Raw genomic sequence first — 27194 nt, 5'->3', positions numbered from 1 at the left:
CCGCGCTGTCCCAGCAAAGGAGACAAACAAAATAAAAAAACAACAACCCAAAACCCCCCACCAAACAGAAAAGAGGATACAACAACAGGTTAGGAGAGCGATGGGAGGGCCTTCACTACATCATCCAGGAACCCCACCCTGGTTTTCATAGCCCTCGCCACAAAGACCGCTACCACGTAGGAAATCCATGGATCAGCGCCACCAGCAGAAACTTTACTTGGTCCTCAGAGTTGACTATTGAATTGGGAATAGTTTGCAAGATCACATCCCTGAAGGCCGAGTAGATGGGACAGTGCAACAAGTAATGTGTGAGGTCTTCACTAAAATGGAATCAATTGCTTTGTCTCAGCTCTAGGAGTAACAGTTGTCACTTTGTGGATGACTTGTTCCTCCAAAAAACAACAAGGATGGTGATTTGATAATCCATCCTTGGAAGTCATGATGGTGTGGGGGTGGGGAGATGGCTGAGTCTGAGCTACAAAGGGTATTATAGGTCGGTGGCTGCATCACTACTTGTACCCACAAGGCGACAAAATGACGGGAAGAATCCGAGAACAGCGGGACCAGAAATTCATCAAAGACTGGTGTAAATTTACGAACTATTTGAGAGACAATGATTCTCAATTGTATACGTTTATAGGACTTCGGGAAGCTTTGTAGACAAACGTAGAAATATTACTGTAATTATGAATTTTACAGTGATTAATATGCATTTGATATTTTAAGCAACGATAGATTTAAGATGTATAGATTTAAGATAGAAATTTGAAAGCCATTTGGAAGGTCTGAGGGAAGTCACGGCTATGATAGCCAAAATGGATGAAAGTATGTGGATTTATTTCTTATTCTCTGTAGTTGCTATAGATTAAAACAATAAAATTGTACTTGTACCCACAAGGCAGCAGAGCATTGGTACAAATCCTGGGACATGGTGCAATGTGTTCCTTGTGGCTCATCACAATCAGGACAGGAGATCAATTAAAGCAGTTTCAGGAAGCATCACTGGAAGCACACATCCTCTCATGGGAATGCCAACGCTACAAACTTAAACTGGTTTAACAGTCATTATCTTCCTCCGGAGGGAGCTGTAGTGCTTTGAAGGAAGCTAGGAATCTGTAAGAGGCCCGTGGGATTCTCAGTGGCCTTTATTTCCAGGATTTGTTGGTGCAGAACAATGGCAGTTACTTTGGCATAAAACTGATGTAAGTGTAGCTAAAGGGGGCATGCTAGTCAGTTCCAAACCCATGCTTGATTGGAACAAGTGAGACATCTTTCAGCACCCAATGTGCCTTTTAGCCTTCCAGCACATTGTTTAAACCTTCCTGTTTAGGAAGTTTTTGGTCTTTTAGTGGCTGTACCATGTCGGAATACGTTTCACGGATCCGCCATGGATTCATAATTATTTGGTTATTTTATGGGTTTTTCAAGGTCTACTTTTGGTATAATTGCGCGCAAAAGTGAAAGTGAAAGCATGAATGAATAGTGTGATTCACTTACAAGATTAATCCGCCTTTATTTTGTAGATCCGGTCACGTTCAAAGTTGTTAATGAGCGTTAAACTTGCTTCCCGCCCTTTTGGAGGGCAGCAACAGTGATTTTATTGGTTAAAGTACTAATGATGATGTCACGTTTGTTCCCTAATAAAAGGCAGAGGCACCCCGCTTAGGCACGAGTTGTTCACGTTCAGTTTGGATTTAGGCACGTTCTTCTTATGTTCTTTTAGTTGGGTTTTAGTTGAAGTCAAGTTTAGTTTAAGGGACTAGGAGCGGGCTGGACGGGTTGGATGGGTTTTTCTTTAGTTAGAGTTAGATCGCGGAAGATCATTCGGTTCAGCCTTAGTTAGGTTTTCTTTAGGTTTAGCCTAGGGCTAGAATTGCGGAAGATATTTCGGTTTTAGTTTATTTAGTTAGCCTCGCGGAAGATTGGGCGCGCAGGGTCTTTAAGCTTAGGAGAACTTAGCTTAGGGGACGAGCCTACGCGGGTTCTGCCGAAGCCACTAAAGATACAACCGGTGTCTGTCTTCCTTTGGGGTTAAAGGGGGGAGTAAAGTAAAAAAAATTTTATTTCTTTAAACTGGTCCGTCTATTCAGAGTCAGGGTATATATTTTATTTCACGAGGCAACTGTTCATTAAAGAAGGCAATTAGGAATTCACACACTATCAGAGTCTTCAATTGGCTTACTCATCATCCTTCAGACTGTGAGGCTTGGCCGGCGACCGTGCTCAAAAGCACGCGGAACGCTGGCCACTTTCCCCGCAACTGGTACCTCGTGCATAACCAATCCAAGGCCGTGCACGAGGAGCTCCAGCACCCAAACCCCGACAAGTGGTGCCCCGTGTGAGGCAAAGCGTAGTCAAAAATCGCTTCCACGAAGACTCCGGTTGAAGGCAACATATCGGAAGTGGCTCGGAAACAGACATTGAGAGGTGAGGTATAACGGCCCGGTTTATCCAGGATTTCGTTGCAGTAGCGCGAATCCACCGCTTGCCCAAAGTAGTGTAAATAGAAGTCGCGCGCGTGTATTTTGCCCCAAGGGGTCCCCGGGTAGAGCGGCAAGAAGTTTAGTGTAAGCCTACGGGCAGGATAAGGTCTTCCCTAAAGCCTACGGGTGGGAAGGGTTCTGGCAAAAGCCTACGGGTGCCAGGGTTTTCGGTCAAAGCCTACGGGTAGGGCCGGTGTCTCCCGAAAAAGCCTACGGGTGGGAGGGAAAGGTTTTCTGGCTAAAGCCTACGGGTGCCAGGTTTTTCGGTCAAAGCCTACGGGTAGGGCCGGTAGCCCCTAGTAGAAGCCCACGGGTGGGGGCGGAGGTTTTCTGGCTAAAGCCTACGGGTGCCAGGTTTTTCGGTTAAAGCCTACGGGTAGAACCGGTGTCCCCTAGTAGAAGCCTACGGGTGGGGGAGGAAAAGTTTTGGAAAAGTGTTTAAAAAATGGGCTCCTCACTCTCAACTGCTCAAGTAAAATTTTGTGAAGATTTATTGTACCTTTTGAAAAGAAATGGTCACCCTGTCTCTGAATCAGAAGTAGAGCTTTTAGTTAAAACCATTGGGGAAATTTGTCCCTGGGTCCCTAAGGAAGGAACGAAAGATTTAGCCTCATGGGAAAGGATCGGGTTAGAATTTATGGCCAACCCGAAAATCGGAATTCCTGTACAATTAGTATGGAGCAAAGTAAGAAACTGCTTTCAACAAATCGCTCCAAGAAATGTTTTGCTTAATGGAACAGTGAATTTAGGAAATACTGCTTTTAATAGTGCCCCTGTGCTGCCGCTTGCGGTTGTGCCATTTTCGGCCCCCTCGCAGCAGCCAGTTCAGGCCCCGTTGTCGTACACGCACTCGCCCTTGTCCAATTTGTCGTTGCCAGATTCATTGCCGCCTGTGCTGGTGCAGCAGACGCCGTCGGCCTTTCAAGCCCCGCCGCGGACTGCCCCACCGCCAGTCGCTCAGCAGTCATCGCAGGCCTTTTACCAGCCAGCGATTTTAAGTCAGCAGCAGCCGCGGACCTCGCTCCAAGCAACGGTCCCGCTTCCTCCATCGCAAGCCGCGCTTTTGCCAGCGATCCAGCAGCAGCAGCAGCAAGCAGCCTTTTTGCCAGCAAACCCTGCTGCCCTGCAGGCCGCGCTCAAGCCAGCAGCTCCAGTTTTGCAGCAAGCTGATTTCCAATCAACAGCAATCCAAGCTTCAATGCAAGCAGCACAACAGCAATTTACCAACCCTTCAGCACCTCCAATGCCAATGCAGATTCCAAGACAAGAGCAAAGCCAAACAATGATGATCCAGATGCCAGGACTTGCAGTACAGAGCCAACAACCTTATGCTCCAACTCCAAGTCAGCCATCTTGTCTTCATCCAACTTCAAGTCAGCCATCTTGTCTTCATAGTCAGCCATCTTCAAGGCATCCAGATGTCAAAGACTCTTTAGCACCATCTAGTGGCTCATCATTTGGAAAGCATCAAGAAGATTTAAACTCACTGATGCCACCTACAGATCCAACAGCAATGCAGCCCATCTGCAGAACTCAAGCTTTAGAAGCAGCTTTGGGACAAATAGACTTTAGTGCTGATCCAATGCACATCTTTCCAGTGATTCGTGCTAATGGAGGACAACCTGCAAGATATCAAGCCATTCCTTTTGAAACACTACGTGAACTGCGAAAAGCCATACGCGAAAATGGACTTCAAGCTCCTTATACTAGAAGTTTACTTGAAGGACTGTCCACTAGTAGACTTCTGCCATCTGATTGGAAGTTGATACTTCGCACCTTTCTGTCGCCTACAGATGCTCTTCTGTGCCTGCAAGAGTGGAAAGAAGTAGCAGCCAGACGTGCAACGCCACTTGCCACAGAAGATATGCTCACAGGATCAGGACATTACTCCAATCTCAATCAACAGCTAGCCATACCTGATGCTGCACTTGTCACCATAGCAGACATTGTGGTCAAAGCTTGGCGCAGACTACCCAATCGCACAGATGCTAGCTCAGTATCAGGATTCGCTGCAGTTAGGCAAGGTCCAAAAGAACCTTATGGGGACTTCGTGGATCGCCTGATTGTTGCAGTGGAACGCCAGATAGAAGATCGTCATGCCAGAAACATGCTGACAAAACAACTTGCCTTTGAAAATGCCAATGATGACTGCAAGAATGCCCTAACAGCAGTTGCAGCCCGTCCAGATGCCACATTGACTGAGATGCTACGCGTCTGCCAGAATGTCGGTACCCACTCCTACAAAGCACAGCTCTTGGCAGCTGCGGTACAGATGCCACGTCAAGACAGCTCTACGCCAGTCAAGAAGTGCTATGGGTGTGGAGGCGATGGGCATTTCCGGTCGCAGTGCACAACAACGCCAAGGCCTTCTGCCAAGCCGCCAGAGAGATGTCCCATCTGTCAGAAAGGATTTCATTGGGCGAACGATTGTCGTTTGAATCCACAAAATACATCACCTACCTCATCTCCAGTTCAGGGAAACGGTTCTGCGGGCCGCGCCCCGGCCCCGGTAAAACAATAGGGTGCAAGTTCAAGAACATCATGAAGGTCAATCGTCCCAGAAAGGTGAACAACGCTACTCCTTATCCAGGTCATCAGGAAAAAGGAGTGATCCAAAGAGATATCTACTCTCCAGATGTCCAGAGAAAAGATGTGACCTCATCAAGCATTCAGGTTCCAGAGGTTTCATCATCTGCCTTACCTATTCAAAGGGTTCCAGTAGAGAACACAGCATTCAGTTCACCTTCTGCTGACCGCCCTTCAGTTCCTGCTGATGTTGATCCTGCTTCACAGCAAGCAATCACAGTCAAGTCTCTGATCGCAGAATTGCCTTCAACGTTGAGAAAACATCCTACTGAGGTCAACCTCGCAGCACCTGAGCTTTATTCACCTTCGAGTCAAGGTCAATCTGTCATTGAAGGACATTTGCCCTTGATGAAACAGCAGTGTTCAAGTTGCAACCCAGCTGATGATCACTTTCCATGTGGCCAAAGAATGCAAGTGAGTGAGCCAGCTCCCTCTTGTGGAAGCTTCAACATCACTCCAGTTAACAATGTCCACACCTTTGTGTCACCTCCAGCTTTTAAGCTCAGCCCGCCACAACCAAGCAACTATCAGGAACAACAACTTCGACTGCCTCGTGTCAAAGAAGAAGCTCCATCCTGTCAGTTTGATGCACAACTGACTGAATGCCAGCAGGTTCAACAGCATCAGCAACTCTTACCAACGGAAGAACCTCAAGTTTGCCAACTCAACGCCAAGCAGCTTCAGAGTTGCCAACTTCAGCAGTGCAAAAAACCCGAAGCCAAAAGGATATCTTCAAACGCTGCCAACGAAGAACAAGAAGAATCTTCTGTCCCAGGTATACCACTCTTCTTAACAGAGGACTGTTACTTTTCAAATCCATGGTTTGCTCAGCAATTGCCAACATCCATTCGTGGTCCATTCCCAGACACTTCGATTTGCCTTATCCTGCCTAGGATGGATCGCCTCCCTGCCACAGTCACATTGACTGTAGGCCTAGTTCGAATCACAGATTCATCGCAGTTGCTGATTCCAGGATTTTCAACCGTTCCTTGTGTCCTAACAAAAGGTTTGGAAATTGCCAGACTCTATTTGCTTACTTCTACGCCTACAGCTCCTGTAGACTCTTTGCCTCCTCAGACAGCAATGGCGCTAATCAAGATTACAGAAGAACGCCCTCATCTCGTCTTAGAAATGGGTGGACGAAAGATCAAGGGTCTTCTTGATACAGGCGCAGATGTCACAGTGATCGCCAGAAAAGATTGGCCTGACCAGTGGGCAACGACTGTCACCCAGGAAGTCTTCGGAGTCGGAGGTTTCGAACCCGCCCACCAGAGCGTGCATCCGATTACCTTCCAGTCAGACTCAGGCTCCATGGTGCAGCTCCGTCCACTTGTTATGGATGTACCTATCACCCTTTGGGGTAGAGACTTATTGTCTAAAGCAAGAACTGTTGTCCATACACATTTTTGATGTGGGCCTTTGCATCAGCGCCAGTACATGCTCTTCCACTCACATGGAAGGAAGGACCCCCTGTATGGGTCGACCAATGGGCGCTGACGTCAGAAAAGCTCGCTGCAGCAGAGGCCCTAATCAAAGAGCTACTACACCAGGATCGTGTGCAACCCTCTAATAGCCCTTGGAACACTCCAATTTTCGTCATCAAGAAGAAAAGTGGAAAATGGCGTTTGCTTCAAGACCTGAGAAAGATCAACGAAAGAATTGTTCCAATGGGTCCCCTTCAATGTGGACTTCCTAACCCTAACCTCATTCCTAGAAACCATCAGCTTGCAATCATCGATCTTAAAGATTGTTTCTTTACCATCCCACTGGCACCTGCAGATCAAGAAAAGTTCGCTTTCACTCTACCGGTGTTCAATAACACCAGACCAGCTTCCAGATACTCTTGGAAGGTACTCCCTCAAGGAATGGTGAATTCGCCGACTCTCTGCCAGAACTTTGTGGATAAAGCATTACAGCCTTTCAGAGCACAATATCCAGCCTTAGAAGTTTGTCATTACATGGATGACATCTTGATCCATGGAGAAAAGGTCTCAGAGCATCATATTGAGCATCTTACGCGCATCCTGAACTCTTTTGGGCTTTGTATTGCCCCAGAAAAGGTACAGCGCACTGCTCCATTTCATTATTTGGGTCACAGACTGCTTCAAGATACAGCCCTGCCAGAGATGCCGAGCATAGTCATTCCAGAATCCTTTACTTTAACACAATTGCAGCATCTCTTGGGACAGATAAACTGGGCTCGAAAGTCTCTAGCAGTTCCAACATCTGAACTCTCGCCATTGTTTTCTGCTCTTAAGGGACATACATCTCCTTCAGATGTTATTCCATGCACTTCTGAGATGCGTCTTGCTTTACAAGGGGTAAACACAAAACTGCACCAAATAGCTGTAGATCGTGTGCCAACAGCCAACTGCGCTCTTTCATGTGCTATCTTCACTACACCAAGATTGCCGACAGCAGCCTTATACGTTCCGGATACTTCCTCAAAGGTGGCAATCGTGGAGTGGATTCATCTTTCGCACACGCCTCAAAGGAATGTGTACCCCAGTATGGACGCTGTTGCTGATCTCCTTGTTAAGTGCAGAGGCCGTGCAATTCGCCTGAGTGGAAATGATCTGCTTTCCATCTACCTTCCTTTCTCTCAAGAACAAGTACTAACTTTGATTCAGTTTTCAGATAGTTTCCAAATTGCTATTGCAGATTTTGTCGGTTCATTCTTGTATAATCCTCCTAAGGACAAAAGATTCACTTTGTTGCAACAAGTAAACTATCACCTTTCATCTATGTTGGTGCTTCAACCCATTCCCACTGCAAAAACTCTGTTCACAGATGGCTCCTCTTCCTATGGTGTCCTTGCATGGAAGGAGGATGGACAATGGAAAACTGTGTTTACAGAGAAACAACTTTCAGCACAAAGGTCGGAACTGGCAGCAGTGATTCTCGCTTTTCAAACTTTCACTACAGAAGCATTCAACCTCGTTGTAGATTCTCAGTATGTATATAGACTGTTATCATCGCTTCCAGTTGCTTATCTGTCTCCGTCCATGGACGAAAATCTTTTTAATTTGTTCGCGCAGCTTCAAGAACTACTACAGAGACGTTCATTTCCCTTTTTTGCTGCACATTTGCGCTCTCATTCTAACCTTCCAGGATTCCTGGTGGAAGGAAATGCAGTAGCAGACGCTGCCCTCAGGACTCTAGCTTTCTCCTTGTTCGACAATCCTGTGACAAGCCATGAAACTTTCCACCAATCAGCAAAGGTTCTACACAAGACCTTCAACATTCCAATGTCACAAGCAAGGGACATTATTTCATGCTGCCCTTCGTGCTCCAAGTCTCCTATCTGCTTGCCATTTGACGCTGTAAATCCTCGAGGCACGGAGGCGAATCAGCTGTGGCAGATGGATGTGACACATGTCCCAGCCCTTGCTCCAATGTCTAAGTTGCATGTCACAGTGGACACCTTTTCAGGTTTCATTTGGGCTACAGCACTGAAGGGAGAAACTACGAGGCACGTCATACAGCACTGCATGAGAACCTTTTCAGTTATGGGAAAACCTCAAGCCATTAAAACAGATAATGGCCCGGCCTATGCTTCTCAGGCCTTTAATGACTTTTGTGTGCAATGGAATATTTCCCTATCCCACGGGATTCCATTTAATTCGACAGGCCAAGCTCTCATTGAAAGGACACACCTCACTTTCAAAACTCTGCTCCACAAACAGACCGCAGGACGTCACCTTCCAGCCTCGGAGATCCCTTTGGCAGTTGCAAAGGTGCTGTTCACCTTAAATTTTCTTCTTTTTCCACATAACAAGCCTCATTCCCCAGTGGATCTCCACTTCAAGAAAGAAGAACAGCTTCCTCGACCCTTGGTCTCTTATCGCCTCTTGCCTGACATTGAATGGCGAGGCCCAGTTCCACTCATCACTTGGGGTCGTGGATATGCTGCAGTTGCCCTTGAAGAAAAGGCTGTTTGGGTGCCTGCCAGGTGCGTGCGCCCTTGGAGAGCTAAGGAACCAAGTTGAGAATATCCACCTCGTTGTTTGACTGCATCTAGTTTCCAGTGTCAAATGCAGCAATTCTTCAACTATCCTCAACCTATGCCTTTTGTTTGCCTCTGGGCAGCCCCTTGGTTCCTGGCTGCCTAGATTTGTTCCAGTTACTCCCATACCTGCATTCACTAGCAGATCACCTTGATTTGCTTGCTTAATCTCCTTTCTTCTACAGGTATCGTTGTTTCTTCAGAGCTCGATGTTTCAGTACTTTCCTGAGCTCCATGAACTTTTCCTGAGTTCCAGGACTATTTCTTCTACATGGTCGTGTGTAGTCGGAGAAGAAGACGACCGGCAACTCATTCATCGTCTTCATCCTCCTCTCCAACACCATTTTGCAGTTCTAAACCTGTCTTGTACTTTATATTGTATTTGTAAAAATTGCATATTTACCTTTGTATGCTTCTTGAAATATCCGCCTCGCATATTACATGTGTTTTCCATATAGCTTGGTAATTAATGATATGGGTGTTTATATATATGAAACTTTTCTGAAATGGTTTCCATTTAGAGCGTCACAATTTTGATGATATGGAAATGTTTATGTAAGGTCAAAGCATCGTCTTTGTGCAGTTCTAGTCATAGACATATTCATGCATATATGTTTTATAATCCTAAATCTCCACGTTGTGCTTGCAAAAGTTGTAGTTCAAAATGTGGTAACACTTATATGCCTTATTTGAAATATTTCCTTTGGTCAAAGAATTGGTCATTCTCGGATTTGTTCAAGATATATATGTCAAGTCTGGTGGCGTCCTACCCTTTTGGTACCCCTATTTTCTTTGAAGAATACCCCTCTATATGCTACCTTTGGCAGTAAACCAGGTTCCCAGCTTTTCCCTTCACTCTGTTTCCTGCTGTTCATGGGAGACCTTTATGTAGTTGGTTTAATTCCCATCTCGTTTCGCTGGAAACCCTTGCGTAGATGGTTTAAATCCTCATCTTGGCTGGGACACCTTTATGTAGGTAGCTTAAATCCCCTCTTGTGGCGAAAAACCACTTGTACATAGGTGGCTTAAATCCCCTCTCTGGAATCGGACCCTAGTTCCCCGTTACCTGTGGTCGCTGTGGTAAGTCCAGAATCTAAAGTTCCCTCGATTCTGTAGCCTCAGAGCCACACACCTTTTATGTTTCCTTATCCATTTTCCTTGGTTTTACAAATAAAAATTAAAAAAAATGGGGGAGGGGTCTGGGTAGGCCATGTAGCCCCAGCTCTAGTTATACTTTAATTTTGGGTCCCGGATCGGGACCTCTCTTATGTTTGGGCAGTCGTTATCCGTTATTTTTAATTTTGGACCTGTATCAGGTCCTCTCTTGTGTTTGGGGAGTAATTTGTTGTTTTACGCTGCACGCGAAAGTATACATGCTTATAAGGTAATTTGTTGTGTTACACTACATATTGAAGTATTTATATATGCCTTAAAGGTTTACAGTGTATCGGATCGATCACTTTTTATGTTCGGCTAGTGGTTTGTTATTTTCATGACTTTATTGCTACATTATTGTACAAGTATTTCCTCTTATGAGGGGGGTGGATGTTGATAGTGTTGCTGGTGTTTATATCACAGTTTTGATGTGGACACTGTTGGCACTGTTGATGCTCTGCCCTTTCATGTCGAGTTTATATCAAAACAAATGGTAATGTTTATGTCAGATAAATGCTTATGATATCTCTATTTTTTTTTTATATAACTAAAACAAAATTAATTTAATTTAAAACAAAAAAAGAAAGATGATATGTCGGAATACGTTTCACGGATCCGCCATGGATTCATAATTATTTGGTTATTTTATGGGTTTTTCAAGGTCTACTTTTGGTATAATTGCGCGCAAAAGTGAAAGTGAAAGCATGAATGAATAGTGTGATTCACTTACAAGATTAATCCGCCTTTATTTTGTAGATCCGGTCACGTTCAAAGTTGTTAATGAGCGTTAAACTTGCTTCCCGCCCTTTTGGAGGGCAGCAACAGTGATTTTATTGGTTAAAGTACTAATGATGATGTCACGTTTGTTCCCTAATAAAAGGCAGAGGCACCCCGCTTAGGCACGAGTTGTTCACGTTCAGTTTGGATTTAGGCACGTTCTTCTTATGTTCTTTTAGTTGGGTTTTAGTTGAAGTCAAGTTTAGTTTAAGGGACTAGGAGCGGGCTGGACGGGTTGGATGGGTTTTTCTTTAGTTAGAGTTAGATCGCGGAAGATCATTCGGTTCAGCCTTAGTTAGGTTTTCTTTAGGTTTAGCCTAGGGCTAGAATTGCGGAAGATATTTCGGTTTTAGTTTATTTAGTTAGCCTCGCGGAAGATTGGGCGCGCAGGGTCTTTAAGCTTAGGAGAACTTAGCTTAGGGGACGAGCCTACGCGGGTTCTGCCGAAGCCACTAAAGATACAACCGGTGTCTGTCTTCCTTTGGGGTTAAAGGGGGGAGTAAAGTAAAAAAATTTTTATTTCTTTAAACTGGTCCGTCTATTCAGAGTCAGGGTATATATTTTATTTCACGAGGCAACTGTTCATTAAAGAAGGCAATTAGGAATTCACACACTATCAGAGTCTTCAATTGGCTTACTCATCATCCTTCAGACTGTGAGGCTTGGCCGGCGACCGTGCTCAAAAGCACGCGGAACGCTGGCCACTTTCCCCGCAACTGGTACCTCGTGCATAACCAATCCAAGGCCGTGCACGAGGAGCTCCAGCACCCAAACCCCGACAGTACCATACACTTGGCATTGACATAACTGGTACATAATCCTTTTGACTTTATATTTCATTTTATTGCCCCTCCTTAAGAACAACAACGGATTTTACTTGCTGGTTTGCTAGTCTTTTCGTTATCTCCTTTGTGTTTTAGTTAATTTTTAATGCCTTTTACAATGTCTGTTAGCTGTCTTCTGCTGAACAAGGAAACTTGGGACAGAAGTACTACAAACAAAAAGACAGACAGACAGACAAGTGTTTATTGGTTCTGAGTAGAGATGGAGAATTCCAATGAAAACCAAATCAGGGCAGAAACTTGCAATGTTCATGTCTTCGTCCCATGACCAGAATGGAGATCAATCCAGCAAATACAATCAACATTCACTGTTGCTCTTGCTTTCAGTTTGCAAATGATGCATAACTGATCATGCCCCGCCTCAATTGCATTGCATTTCCTTTGCACTGAAATGAATAGGATGGAATAATGTAATGAAATCATAAATTGCATAATTAATTAATTATGTAAGTTACATAATTTCACCACAGTAGACAGTGGGGTGAATAACATTATTTTTGGCAGAAAATGAACTGCTGTGGTATGGAAACAGTGCTGCATGTGATGGAGACAGAGTGAAATTGAAAACCGTGTCTTCTTGATTCCCTAGTCCTGAAAGGTAGGAAGGACTTCCTCCCTCCAAGGCTTAATGTTTTGCAGATGCTCAATGCTTTACAGACTAGGCCTAGGACCAGGAGGATGTGTAAAGCATATGCAAGAAGCAAAGTGAGAAAGATTATTATTATTATTTCTTGCATTTATGTACCGCTGTTCATCCGAAGAGCTCAGGGCAGTTTACAACATAAAACAGCATGCTGCATGTTCCTATCAAACCATAATTGTTAAACTATGGCTTAATGTGATGTGAGAACCAAGCTGTGATAAACAGCAAGTGCTTATACCACTGTTTACATCTTCAAAACTTGAACTTCAAAATCCAGATAGCATAGACATTTCTCCACGGTGAACATAATAGAAAGGCTAGAAGAGTATTTAGTTTTACACAACCACACAAATGTTTCAGGGGTAGTTTGCCTCCCAATTAGTTGCCTCCCAGAAAATGGCGGGCAAGCTTTGCCAAACTATGAGCAGCAAACCATAGGAGAAACCTTGGTTTCAGATTGGGGTTAGAAAAAGCTAAATCATGACCTGGGTTCAGAAACACAATAAGCAAAACCACAACCTACTGGCACAGCAACAAAACCAAGGAGGAGCCAAGCAGCCACAATTTCGTCTCCAGGAACCCATGTATTTGTGCAGAGGGCACCTAGAGCAGCAAACATGACGTGCACTCGGGGGCGGGGCATCGCTACGTAGCGCACATGTGCAGTAGTGACGCCGTGCATGCACGTTCCGTAGCGGGTTGCCGCTGCCGCTCCAGCACCGTACGGACCATGCCGGGATCCTCTGCTCATGGCTGCAGCCGCAAACGGAGAATCCTCTACATGCGGCTGCAGCTGCGAGCATAGGATCCCGGCACCGTCCATATGGCGCTGGAGTGGTGCCGCCAGCAAACTGCATGCCTTGTCACCCCCGGAGACGTGGCACCGGGAGCGCTCCGCCCCCACCACACCCATGTTGCTATGCCTTTGTATTTGTGCTAAGCAACGACTTTAGCTTAGTGTGATGTACAAATCAGGCCATTAAGATTATCCTGTGCAGTCATTCCCTCAAAATTTGATCTTTGTTTCCCTGAAGCTAGCATGCACATTCCAACCTCCACCGCATTTCAATACATTTTTTCCTGATATGGCATCAAGGCAACGTGTCAGAGAAAGCACACAATGAATAATGGATAATGAAACACCCCCTGACACTATTTTGACACAGGGGAAGCATGAGGGTTTGATTGCCATTGTGTTCAGACACTGGCAGTGGAGGAACGAATGTGCTCAGAAGTCAAGCGTGGGACTTTGCATCCACTCAGCATGGCGCTCATTAGCATTTCAACTTCTCTATGGAGCAACGGCAACCTTCGGAATAACCACACCAGCACTGCAGTCATGGCATATAAAACGCCGATTATGTTTCGGACTCTGCCGTTGACGTAACAAGCTCATCATTAGATCAGCTTTTTTCTCAGAGCCTCCTGCACAGCAAAGCAACTTGATTAGGAAAATGTGTTAGCGGCGCTCCGGATGCCAAGAAATTAATGAGCAAGACAAACACAGTCTGTTTTCAGGAAAGCGGTGGTGGGGACTCCTGAGTTTGTGATCTGCCGTTTGCTAGATCAGACTCTTGCCTCCACGGAGGAAGATTAAAAAGAAACACTCCACTTTCTCATGCCTGTTACTGTCTTGATGCTAACAGTCACAGCTGCAAGGGCACTGCCTCTGATCCACAAGCCAAGTCAGAAGAATATGGGAAGTCATACTGGGAGACACACCAATGATCTTTTTTAGCAAAGAGCAGAAATGGAATCTCATAGAAATTAGGGATGCGGAGGAGAGGGGGAAATTGGTTAACATTTTAATCTAACGTTTTAATACGAACCTACCAACTTATTGGAGCATCCACCTGTCTCGAGAGACAATGGAGTGTGCTTCTAGGGGTGAAGTCATACCTCTGTATTAGCAGCACTGAAGTGACCTCCTCGGGGTGCAAGCCTGGGCAGTGTGTCCTGGGCTGCCCAGGTCCTGGGCTTGCCAGACAACAAGGTGTCAGTATGCCTGGTTCAGCCCACGTCTTAAGTGCTTGGATAGGCTAGGCAACTAGAACATGTTCACCGACCTTCTGATCACAGGAACATTCCTGGAGAACAGGTCCGTCCTGGTGCAGTGGACTCACATCTGCTCATTGTGAGCACCAGATTCAGCAGAGTAAAAATGCGGAAACAAGCTGTGAAGGTTCTGAAGCATACCTACTTTATTTCTAACAGTTACTACAAATAACTATGGACATACATGAGAGGAACAGCTCTCATGCAGCCATCTTATCTCTACATAGATAAGAGCGAAACCCTTTTCGTGTCAGGGACGGAAGAACAGAAGAGCAGTTTCCGCTCCCTCATTTCTCATAACATAAGATCAGCAGATTCTTGCAATGGGAGGGGTGAAAATACCAACACAAGGGACCCTTCTTGGCCTTGATGATGTGGTCCAAAGGAAAGCATGAGCGATACATTTGGCACCGGGTTTAGAATCAGAGTCTTCCTTCTCCTAGATGGGCTACCTTCCCAGGTTGATGAGCTACGCCTGCCTCTCACTTCCCTCTACAGCATATGCTGAAACTGCCGCCTTCTTTACCATTGGACCAACTATCGATCTCATCTGCTTAATCCACCGGTGCCTGTCTTCACATGCAGGGGAGAGTTTGAGACCCACTGGCTACCCTCCCCTGGTTTATCTGGCCAGTTACTACTACTTTTGTGATATAACTCTGCAGCCCAAAAGTGTGCACCAAAATACATTAGTGAAACTATTGTACAAAATTAAATCACACTAGGGGAAATTACTCACAAAAACGTGTAGCTTGGTAAAATACAGATATTAGGAGAAATGTGCAGACTTTTAAGAGAGCGAAAACACACAAATTGACGTAGGAATAGTGCAACTGAATTTAAGGTTGAAAAAATGAGGGAGTGTATTCAAACTTGAAAAATAATCATGCATTCCTTTAAAAATACAGTATTTGGAAGAGAAAAAATAGAAATGTTTTCCCTGTAAACCTAAATCCCACTTAATGCACTTGTAGATGAGAACTGGGGGAATGGTAGAAGTTTGATACTTCCCATGTGCAAGGATTCCTCCCATGCAGATTCAGTTGATTTCCACCCAGTCAGACACCAAAACCAGAGATCAAAGCAGAACTGGTAGAGGTGGAAAGTTATGCATGGCTTCTTATCATCTTAGCAAGTGCCGGTTTTGAAATTCACCTGGTTTAAGGTAACATTTAGTTGAGCACCAAGTTGGAGATATATTTCCATGAATGTGCTCTGTTGAAGTCCAGTTAAGAAAGTGGCTTCCTCTAGGGCAGTGTTCCCCAACCTTGCGCCTCCAGCTGTTTTTCGACTACAGCTCCCATCATCCATAGCTAGCAAGGCCAGTGGTCAGGGATGATGGGAGCTGTAGTCGAAAAACAGCTGGAGGCCCAAGGTTGGGGAACACTGCTCTAGGGGACAGATAGCCTAGTTTCCTTTCAGCTACAGGTTGATTGACTGAAAGTGAAAGTGCATAGATGACATCACCACGGCAAATTCCACCATCACTGGTTGTCAAAAGAGCACCATAAGTGAAGGGGACACTTTTTGTGTCCCAGAGACAAGGACTTGGACCCTTGTTAAATAGAAATATATAAATAAATATTAATAAATAAAGATTGGTACTTCTTTTCAACCAACCAGAATCTACTAATGCTTTATTGACGCTTTATAGATATTTATAGACTGGTAATACTCTATGTTATAAAGTATAACATATGCCTTAATATGTCTGATGAAAGTGTAGATCATAAATATTCAAATATTCAAATGCTACTTAGCAAGTCTTACTATTGCCAGAGCTTCACAGTATACCCCAATGACCAGAACCGAATATTTCAGGAAGTAGTAAGACAAATCATTTTAGTGACCTTCAGTAATTTAAGTGCAAGGGTGCAGGCAATAAGAGTTACTGAATTATATAAGAGAAAAGGAGACAACAATTTTAGGCAGTTGTGGCAGACGCTGCTGATCCTGGGATATGATGAAGAAGGGGAGCTGATTTTTGTCAATCCACCCAACTGAGTCCCTGATTGCAGTCTATACAACTCAATAGAGAACTGAGGCTACCCTAAATCTGAAAAGAGGTCCACACTTGAGCAAGAGAAAAATCCAGTACTCAGTCATTATAAAGATATTTCCTTCTACTCCTGGTGCTACAGCATGTAGCCAAGACATTTGTTTCGAAAGCTTGAGCCCCACTCCAACAAACACATAAACTAGACGTTCAACTTCATCATTCTCAAAGTTAATTAATTGGCAATCTCAATTAATCCCAAGTCGATTTTGCCCTGAGCTGCCACAACCATTCGCTGGATGCTAAAAAACACACACACACGAAAAAAACCAACCACACACATGCATGAAAAGAGGACATGGGGTTTACTCTGGGCCAGGTTCTCATTTGAAGGTGACAGGATGACATCTGATGAGTCAAGTAACAAGAAGACAGCTTTCAGTTGAATGTTAATATAACCTATTTGCTAACAGAACACATTGCCTCGAAGGGTGGCGGGATCTTTCTGACCTAGGCCACCTCCACACAATAGATTTAATGCACAGGGTTTCCACCAAAGGAACTGTAGTATATCCATCACAGGGCTACATATCCAGGATTCTTAATCCGCAGTTTTTTGGGGGGAAACCCTGGCATTCCCTGGGGATACTCTGCATTTATGGCCCGGAATAGACTACAAGGCCTAGTAACACATTTCGCCCCCTCCCCAAGCTTCTAAGCGTTTCTGTCTTAAGCGGCCCTGGAGTGGAAATTCCACCTACCCAAGTGTTCAATGGAATAGTAGCGTTGTTTGCTGTCCACTCGCACCGTCTCGGCGTATGGGCTCCCCACTCCGTAGCCAATAATGTATCCGCGCACAACGATGTTTGGGTTCAGCGGCGGCGTCCAGCTCATTACAATGCTGGTTGACAAAGGCCTCACATGAAGAGAGCTTGGCTGGTCGGGAACCTGAGATTCTAGGAGTCAAAGGAAGATGCTGTTAGTAGTGCCACTGTCTGCGTTTGATCGGCGGCAAGAGCACACTTCAGGCTGACCTGTCATTGTTTCCGGAAATAATTAAAAGTATCACATCCTTGTCACATGCAGAAGTAGCATGCAAGTCATTAAAATATACAGCTTGTAAAATATCTAGGCTGGGTTATCTTCTTTAAACGCACAACTTAATTTTTCCCATCGCCAAGCACAAGATGCCTGACTGTGCCATTCAACAGATGCAGTCATCTCCAAACTATGCTTTCGCCTTCGTATCATTGAATTATTATTCTTTGAAGAGTCAGACAAGCGGGGAAGCAGGAATTATCCTTTATGAAAAGATGGCGGAGGACAAAACGAGTAAGTTCAATAAATTAAATACGTGGAAGTAACTCTCATTCTCTCTCTGTGTGTGCATATATTACTCACAGAAAAACATTTCATAATAGATACAAAACAGCAAGCAAGCTCAGAAAAGCCAGTGAGCTAAAAATGGACCAGCAACTTAAGCAGTATTAAGTAAGTCAGTGCCTCTAACATTACGTGGCGACAATCTAGGCCTGTGGCATTCATTATCGCAACCATGCATATTTTCATTTTTCCTTCACTCACCCTGCCTCCTCTGATTAATACTAAAGCACTTGGGGGGGGGGGAGAGAAATCCGTCTAGCAAAATAATGATATACCGACAGCATTCTATTAACAATGCATCCGTTTGCATTTTATTACGCACAAGCCAGAAATGAGATGGTTATCCAGTCTAATGGTGTGGGTGGGTGTTTTAAAACCCTTTGGAGGTGAAAGGAAGCCCTTTTGCTGAAGGTTTGCCTAGGAGCTACCATACCACAAGTCTCCTCAGAAGAGCAGGAAAGCAGCTTGTCTCTTTGAGAGCGGAAGAAACAAGTTGCAATCTTTCCCCCCATGAGGAGGCCTGTCATATTTTAGCCATATGTTGGAGGAGGTAAAAGGACTGAGATGCAAAATGCTGGTGCAAACTCCGAGAAAAGGGCCTCCTTTGATTGTGAAGTATTCCCACTATAAACGTTGGGTGACCGGGGGGGGGGGAGGCAGTAAAAAAAAACTGATGGGATTAATACTTTTCAGCGGCGCTGTCATTGATTCTGCCGTCCGTGCCCTTGATAGTTTATAGGCTTTGCAGTGAATTTTGGGGGCAGAATAAAATTCTTCCGAGGAACTGCTGGATCCACTGGAAAGTCTTATGAGAATGTTAGAGGTCGCATAATGCACACAGCAACATTTGCAAGGGCTTCACACTCTCCACAGTCTCAAAGTCAATGTATTCTTGAATGATGCTTCATTTAAGGAAGAGCAGACAAAGAAACGAGCAAACAAACACGACACCATTAACTGTTGCTCTGACATATCTCCTGGACCACTGTGTGCACGTATCTGAAATGCAATACAATTTCTTACTGTTAAAATAAAGCAAGCTGTTTTGAATGCTGGACATCATTAGGAACATATTCAAATACAGCAGACATAAAGGGGTGGGATGTTGCGTTTCAAGGGCAGGGATTAAAATGAGGCACGTCAAAATGTTCAGGATACTTTACTATTTTTCATAATCCTTCATTGCTCTTCAAGGACAACTTTATACCAAGCACTGTATAGCACATGCATGTGTCCTCATAGGTGTACAATCACAAGGGGAGAGTGAATAAAAGGAGAGGATGAAAACATAGGAAGGGCACAGGTATAGCTTAAATGCAAAACTTGATGGGATATGGGATAGTTAACTGGTAGCAGATGTTTCCTGCATTGTTGTTGGTTTTCCCCACTGGAAGCTGAGGAAAAATTTAAAGAGAAGTAGTGTTTGATTCGTAATTTACCTGTGAAGTAGGAAGGGGGCAAATTGGCGTTCTGATCAAATTAACTTTGAATTTCAGCAATATCACCTGCTTCAACTTTTTTCCTGTGCAGAGGGCTTTATTTGGTCTACCCAGACACACAGAGATGAAATTTGTATCTATGCATATTCCTATATCAGGGACAGCCAATGTTGCGCCCTCCAAATATTGCTGGACTCCAGCTCCCATTATACCCGGCCATTGGGTGTGCTGGCTGGGGTTGATGGGAGTTGGAGTCCAGCAAGTTATGGAGGGCGCCATATTTGTTACTCCTGTCCTGGATATTTCTACACCGACAGAAATTCAGCTAAGGAGAAACCTGGGGCAAAGGATTTTACCAATCAGTGAGTCTGCCAATCAGTGTGACAATGCTCCAACCTGAAAGGAATATGTGTGTTTGTTTGGGTGTATTCAACAGCATCCAACTTTGAGTAGGGAGATCATATAAATCAGGGGTCGGCAAAGTTTTTGTGGCTTGGGCCGGTTCATGGTCCTGCAGACGCTGTGGTGGGCCGGAGTGTGTGCGTGCGCACACGCATGCATGCATGCATACACAAACACTATTTCTGGCGCTCCTTCCGGTGCGGAGGAGGAATGCACAGCTTCCCATTGGCTGCAGGAGCTTCCTGCAGCCAATGGGAAGCCAGCCAGAGTCGCAGAGGGCAGTCCCCGCTCTGTCTGCGCCAGTTTAGCGCAGCACCAGGGAGCTGACCGAGCAGGCGGTGGGGGTCCATGGGCCGGTTAAACGACCCCCATGGGCCGCTTGTGGGCCATGGGCCTTAGGTTGCCAACCCTTGATATAAATCAATTCTTCAAGAGGGAAAAATTATGCTTCTAAAGTTTCCCTCCTACAAATTTATTCTAGATTTTGGAATACCACATTATTTGGTACCATTGTTTATGCACCAATTTTGTATATAGACAGCACAGGGTGCCACTGCTTCCAGTTCTTAATCGTTCCAGGTCCCATGTTCTATCTGAAACCCCAAAGAGCCATTGCCAGTCATTTTAGACAATATTGAAGAAGATGTACCAATGATCTGATTCAGCCTAAGGCAGCTCTCTACATGGTGTGTTATCAGTGCTCAGGAGAGCACAGCTTCATCATTATAAAACACTGTGCCAAGTGCAATCGTACATACAGTTGCATCAAGAGTTCAGTGTTTCATCAATGCACACAGATGCAACGGTAATATAGAGGGGTAGGTGAATGCAAATGAATGGAAGATTGGAGCATACTGGGCATTATCCAGTTCTAGAATTAATTCCAGGAATTCTTCTAGGTAAACACAGAATTCGAGAAGAGCTGAATGGAGAGTGAACCTACTGCAGAAATGGAAGAGATCTGCTCTTGTCTAGAAAGGAAGTTAAACACCACCTCCAGAATACACATAAATATATTGCTCCATGATATTCCTATACAAGACTCATCCAGGATCCCCAACATCATTACTTAAACTGTTCGAGTCAGATGTTTTGGGGGAAATTGAGCATCCAGTGGTTTCCTCCCCCCCTCAGAGAAAACAGCATAATGCTTTATGCTCAAAATAAATATTTAAAATGCTCCCAGCTGTCAGAAAGACTATTCTGGCTTTCCAGGGAACCTTGGATCAGCAGCAGTGTTTGGATTTCTAATCACTTTAACAAAACACACTAATTAAATGGGCAATCCATAGGGAGTTAAGGGAGTTTCTTCGAGATACTCTTCATTTTGTGTATGTGTGTGTTACTGCAGATGCAAAAAAAAAAAGAGAGCATCCGGTGAAGGAACTTCTACAGCAAAAGAGCAGAGAGGGAATTGCAGTTAACAATCCGCACAGCAGCACCAAAGGAATTTAGCTGATCCTTGCAATGTCTCTAACCTTGCAGATTTCACCAAAGGAACCATCCCAAGAGGTAGCTAGAGCGCAAAACATGAAGCTCCAAGGTGATGGTTGTTTAAAAAGCCTCTCTCTCTCTCTCTCTCTCTCTCTCTCTCTCTGTGTGTGTGTGTGTGTGTGTGTGTTCTCTGAAGCAATTTAGTCTGGCCCTGCACTGGGTCAGTGATTCAAGGCACAGGCTTGGCTCTAAATGTTTTCCTGCCCTTGTGCTTGCTTCCGCAGTGTGAACAAACAGAAACAGGTTTAAAACCAAGTATGGCGCAGGGTGCCGTTCTCAGCAGTGAGATGGTTATTGGGGTTTCAACTGCAAAAGCACAATTCCAAAAAAAGGCCAGCCTGAGGGAAAGGATCTCATATCCCTACATGGCTCCCATCTGAGCTATACATTTAAAGGAGCATCATAAACAGTCATGGCTTCCTCCAAAGAATCCTGGGGACTGTAGTTTGTAAAGAGCGCTGAGAGTACTTAGGAGACCACAGTTCCCTCACAGATCAACTGAATTCATTGGGAAGAGGGATTGAGGGTTAAACCAATTATTGCAGCTTTGTGAGGGGAACTGGGGTGTCCTAAAACAACTCTCAGCACCCTTGACAAACTAAGTTTCCCAGGATTCCTTGGGGAGAGGCGTGGTTATTTAAAGTGGCATGCTACCCCTTTAAATGTCTGCTGCATATGGGGCCACGAATGGCTCTATCATTGACCAATCAGCTATGACAGCTGAATGAAACATCCATATTTGAAAACTGTACCAGAGGGGCAGGTATCCTGTGGCCTTCCCAAGTGTTGGGGTACAGCTGCCATTATCCCAGTCCCTTGGCCTTCTGGCTGGGAGTGATAGGAGTTGGGGACTGGAAGGCTACAGATCCAATACGGAATGGTCATCACCATCACAGAATTATTATATGTTTTTCAGGGGCAACGGAAAATGTGGGTGGCTTGGTGTCAGTTAGAAAGGAAATCCCAGGTCCAAGTGCTCAGAACTGGCTGCTCAAGTGTTTCAGAGCAAGGGAAGACCAAGGTCCCAGAGAACTCCTGCATATTGTTTTGATAGCAGATAGGCCATTGGCCTGCCACAAATAGATGGCTTCTTTTGATAAACCCCCAGAGGTATCACATCATGGAAGAATAAGCAATACGGTTAAAAACAAACCTGGCTTTCAGTAACCACCCCAATATTATAATTTTGGCAAAAGTTGCAGCAGCAACAGATGGGAAAGAAGTTAAAATTAAACACAGGTGCTAGGAACGTAGTGGGAGAGAAATGAAGCTGCCTTTCTTTTCTCACTTCTGCTTCACTTGTCCATACACGGGGAGAATTTTAACAGCATGCAGCCAGTAAAAACCTTCTGCTCAGAGAAAGCACTCAGACAACAGCTCCAACGGGTCTGGAAGCTGAATGCTCCTGACCTCCACCGCAACCTTAGCCTGAAGGGCAAGGCAACAATCAGAATGAGCAAAAAGCAGTTATAATGGCTGTGAAAAGAAATACAATTACCATCAAGATCGCTCTCTGGAGTTTCTGCCGTATACCAGTCGGAGGAGGGTCCTGTCCCATTGACTGTCATAGCTGCGACTTGGAAACTGTACTGGCTGCCTTTGTCAAGACCTGCGTGCGATACAAAACAGACATACAAAAAGCTCAGTTAATATTGGCAGGATTGGATGAGCCACAATCTACAGAGGCCATGTACACCCAAAAGGAACTTTGTTTAATTACAGCCCACCTCTTCCTCCAAGGAATTCAAAGTGGCACATACACAGTTCTCTCCAGTGGCGTGCAGTGAAATTTTTCGTGGGAGAGCCTTTGGGGCCAGAGGCACCAGATTGCAAGGGCGATTAGTGGAGGGCTGATGTCACGAGTGTGAGCATTGCACCTACCTTCCTGAGCCACACAGAAGCTTCCTGGGCTTTGGGACAGGATCTTGGAGCCCTCCTGTATCCTTCCTGTTATGTATTCAGGTGTGTTTTAGGAAGGTGGTCGAAGGGCTCTCTCCCTAAGCCGAACAAAAGCTTCCTGGGCTTTGGGAAGGAGGCACCAGGGGAACATTTAGGGGACAAACTTAATTCCCCTAGGCAACTGGCTGCATGCCACGGATTCTCTCCCTCCACAATTAATCCCCACAACAGCCATGTGAGGTAAGGTGAAGGTAAAGTTAAAGGCGACTATGGGGTTGCAGCACTCATCTCGCTTTCAGGCTGAGGGAGCTGGCGTTTGTCCACATACAGCTTTCCGGGTCATGTGGCCGGCAGGACTAAACCACTTCTGGTGCTACTTGCACTGTTGTGCTTTCAAACTGCTAGGTTGGCAGGAGCTGGGACAGAGCAACGGGAGCTCACCCTGTTGCGCGGATTCGAACCGCCAACCTTCCAATTGGCAAACCCAAGAGGCTCTGTGGTTTAGACTACAGCGCCACCCGTGTCCCCATGTGAGGTAGATGAGGCTGAGAGGCAGTTACTGACCCAAGGTCACCCAGTGGACTCTGATCTCCCAAGTCCTAGCTTGACACTCAAACCACTACACCTCACTGGTGTTCTAGAGGTGCCACCTGCTTTGTGCCTTGGCAAAGCATAGTCTTACTGATTGCGGCATGCAGTGTTCCTAACAGAAGTGTGAACAATTAATCTGAAGCAGTGTGAATCCTGGCACAGCTAATGCCTTCCACTCTATGGCTAGCGTCTATTAGAGAAGCATCATGCTGGCGCTAACTGTGCGCTGCGACTTTGTTCCCTGCGACAGCAATATATGCTTTTTTATCATTTTATGTATCTCATACTGACCATGAAGCATAAAGATAAACAGTTACATTTAATAGCAAAGTTCCTCTGGGGAAGAATGTTCAAAATTAAAAACAACACTTTTAAATTTTAGCTGATGGCAAATCTTACATTAAAATCAATCGTCTTGATTTAGAGTCCTTGTTGTAGCTCTGGATTTCTTTGCTATTGCAGCTGTCCTCATTAGTGGGCAGAAACACCTGCCTTCACCAGCAGAAGCTTTTAAGGAGACATAAAGTCTTGCTGCTTGGATATTTAAATCATCTCTTTAAAAGCTGCATGATTTCCAGCTCCTTTGGAAATCCTGTAATACGCAACTAAACAGCAGGAATGAAAGATGTGTTTGCTTCCTTTCCATTTGGCCTACTTAAAAATGAATTTCTACAGCCCTCCTTGAAAGTTCTCAAACGGCTCACTTTATACGCGGGCTGACAAATTGCAACAGATGCCCTGCACCTTTGGCATATTTACAAGATTTTTATTTCACCTTTCAATATATATTTCTCAAGTGATGTATGGCCAAAAACAGAAAGAACCAAATTGCAATACATCATAAAATATCAGGAAACAGAAAAGTGAGAACAGAAATAAAATTGGGCCAATAAATACAAAACTGCAGGACAGCAGAAATTTTTAAAAACTTTGAACTTCCGAAGAAACAATAAAAGAGAAAGGGGTTGTAAAGGGAAAAAAGGTAAAGGACTCCTGGACTGTTAAGTCCAGTCAAAGGTGACTATGGGGTTGCGGCGCTCATCTTGCTTTCAGGCCGAGGGAGCCAGCGTTTGTTCACAGACAGTTTTCCAGCTCATGTGGCCAGCATGACTAAACTGCTACTGGTGCACGGAACACCGTGATGGAAACCAGAGCACACAGAAACGGCGTTTACCTTCCTGCCACAGCGGTACCTATTTATCTACTTGCACTGGCATGCTTTCAAACTGCTAGGTTGGCAGGAGCTGGGACAGAGCAACGGGAGCTCAACCCGTTGCGTGGATTCGAACCGCCAACCTTCCAATCGGCAAGCCCAAGAGGCTCAGTAGTTTAGACCACAGCGCTACCCGTGTCCCAGAATTGTATCCAATGCTAGACCTGCTCAGAGTAGACCCACTGAAGTGAACAGCCACATAAACACCACATATATAAATTACTAATGTACCACTTCACCCAAAGAATTATGGGAAGCGTAGTTTGTTAAGGGTGCCGAGAGTTGTTAAGAAACCCCTTACAGGGCTACAATTCCCAGAGTGGTTTGACAATCAATCCCTCCTCTCAGGGAACTCTGGGTATGGTAGTTGTGTAACCAGAATAGGTGTCTTCTAACAACTCTCAGCACCCTTCTCTGACTATAGCTCCCAGGATCCAATTATAGCCTAGGGGAAGACCTCCTCCTATGTAGAGAAGGTCTGTAGCTCATTGGTACAGCCTCTGACTTATTTGGAGAAGGCTCCAGCATCTCCTGGTAGGGCTTGGAAATTGCTTCTTGAAACCCTGGGGAGCTGCCGCCAGTCAGTGTAGACAAACTGAGCTAGATGGTCTGATTCAGTATAAGCCAACTTTCCAGAACAGGAAGCATGGGCAGCCAGAAAGGAGACTCAGTGCTGGTGATTTTTTTCCTGGAAAGCCAAAGATGAACATCACCCGTGGCCTCCTCACTGTCGCCCTCCAGTTGTTGTTGGACTTCAAGTCCCACCAACCCCAGTCAGCGTGGTCAATGGTCAGGGATTATGGGAACTGCAATTCAGAATAAGATGGAGGATCACAGGTTCCTTATCCCTGCTCTAAAGAAATTCTCAAGCGCTCTGAGATGGAAAAAAAAATAGAAGCCTCTTTTGCAGGGGGAAAAAGCTTGCAAGAAATTGGAGGGCAGATTTTGCCAGCGCACTAGAAGTCTTAGGCATAGCATCAGATAATGTGCTCCCACGTAGGCTTTTGGTGCAAGCTGCTCCTATATCTTTATATGGCTGTAATTTTAGCCTTCCGTTCCACACACAGGCTACCCCTATACAAACTAATCAAAATTAAATCGATCTCATAACAACCACACTGACAGCTCTTAAATATCACTGAGAGTTATGCAGAAGAAGGAAATTTCATTGGCGCATCTTTACGCAACCACACCAGCTCTGCACATCGAGCATCTCGGCAGAATATTCTCTTCTAAACAATGTTTAGAAGGTACATTTGTCCTACTTCATACCTGATTATCGCCTACTTTACAGCTTTCCAAAGGGAATAAAAGCATGTTTTCTTCCAACAACCACACATGGAATTATTCTTTAGAAAATGAAGGGGCGTTCTTCTTTTTCTTTTTATTCCTGGACCTTTCTAATTCTGTTCTAATTTGTATCATCTCTTGGTAAGGAGCTTGGGACGGGATCATATGGCCCTCGGCATCCTCTAGATTTGGAATCGGAAGGAGAACTTCCCATAGGTGGAGGAGAAACTACCAGAGTCCTGTTGCAGAAGTGGCAGAGTTGACTTTTCAGATGAGATATCAAAACAACAACCACACAAGACCCTTCCTCTGTCTCTCCCTGTCTAGTAGTGCCATTAACAGCACCAGGATCCCCTCTAACAGCAAACTCAGGTGGTTGAACAGGAACAGGAAAAGAGCCAAAACAAGGATCAGAGAAACAAGAGTTCACCTATTTATTTTATCTTCTAAGAATGCATAGTTGCCATTCACAATTGCTGCACAATGTCACTTCATTGTGTGGACATTGCTAAACCATGGGTTCAGATGACAGACAAAGCCAAACCATGGTTGAACTCAGCGTTGTGCAGCAGCAGAAAGATCAAGGGAGAGCAAAGTCCCTGAAATCTCTTGTCTGGGAGCCCACATGCTTACTTATTTGTGCTAAGCCATGGTTTGGTTTAGTTGTTGTTGTTGTTCAGTCGTTCAGTCGTGTCCGACTCTTCGTGACCCCATGGACCAGAGCACGCCAGGCACGCCTATCCTTCACTGCATCCCGCAGTTTGGCCAAACTCATGTTAGTAGCTTCGAGAATACTGTCCAACCATCTCATCCTTTGTCGTCCCCTTCTCCTTGTGCCCTCCATCTTTCCCAACATCAGGGTCTTTTCCAGGGAGTCTTCTCTTCTCATGAGGTGGCCAAAGTACTGGAGCCTCAACTTCAGGATCTGTCCTTCTAGTGA

General features: G+C 45.0%; 1 protein-coding gene across 1 annotated transcript in view; it reads right to left on the bottom strand.

Annotated features, from left to right (window-relative positions):
• The window catches only part of DCC (DCC netrin 1 receptor), a 912686-nt gene that overhangs the window by 131735 nt on the left and 753757 nt on the right, over nt 1-27194 (bottom strand). Inside the window, exons 14-15 of the mRNA XM_033163905.1 lie at nt 22760-22870; nt 17305-17499 (exon numbers count right to left, since the gene is read on the bottom strand). Of these exons, the coding sequence (XP_033019796.1) occupies nt 17305-17499; nt 22760-22870 (306 nt within the window). The remainder of the gene's footprint in view (nt 1-17304; nt 17500-22759; nt 22871-27194) is intronic.

The sequence above is a fragment of the Lacerta agilis genome, chromosome 11, assembly GCF_009819535.1.
Source record: "Lacerta agilis isolate rLacAgi1 chromosome 11, rLacAgi1.pri, whole genome shotgun sequence".
In the NCBI taxonomy this organism is placed as follows: Eukaryota; Metazoa; Chordata; class Lepidosauria; order Squamata; family Lacertidae; genus Lacerta; species Lacerta agilis.
Note: the sequence above shows the minus strand (reverse complement) of the source record. Positions and strands in the feature narration are given on the sequence as shown.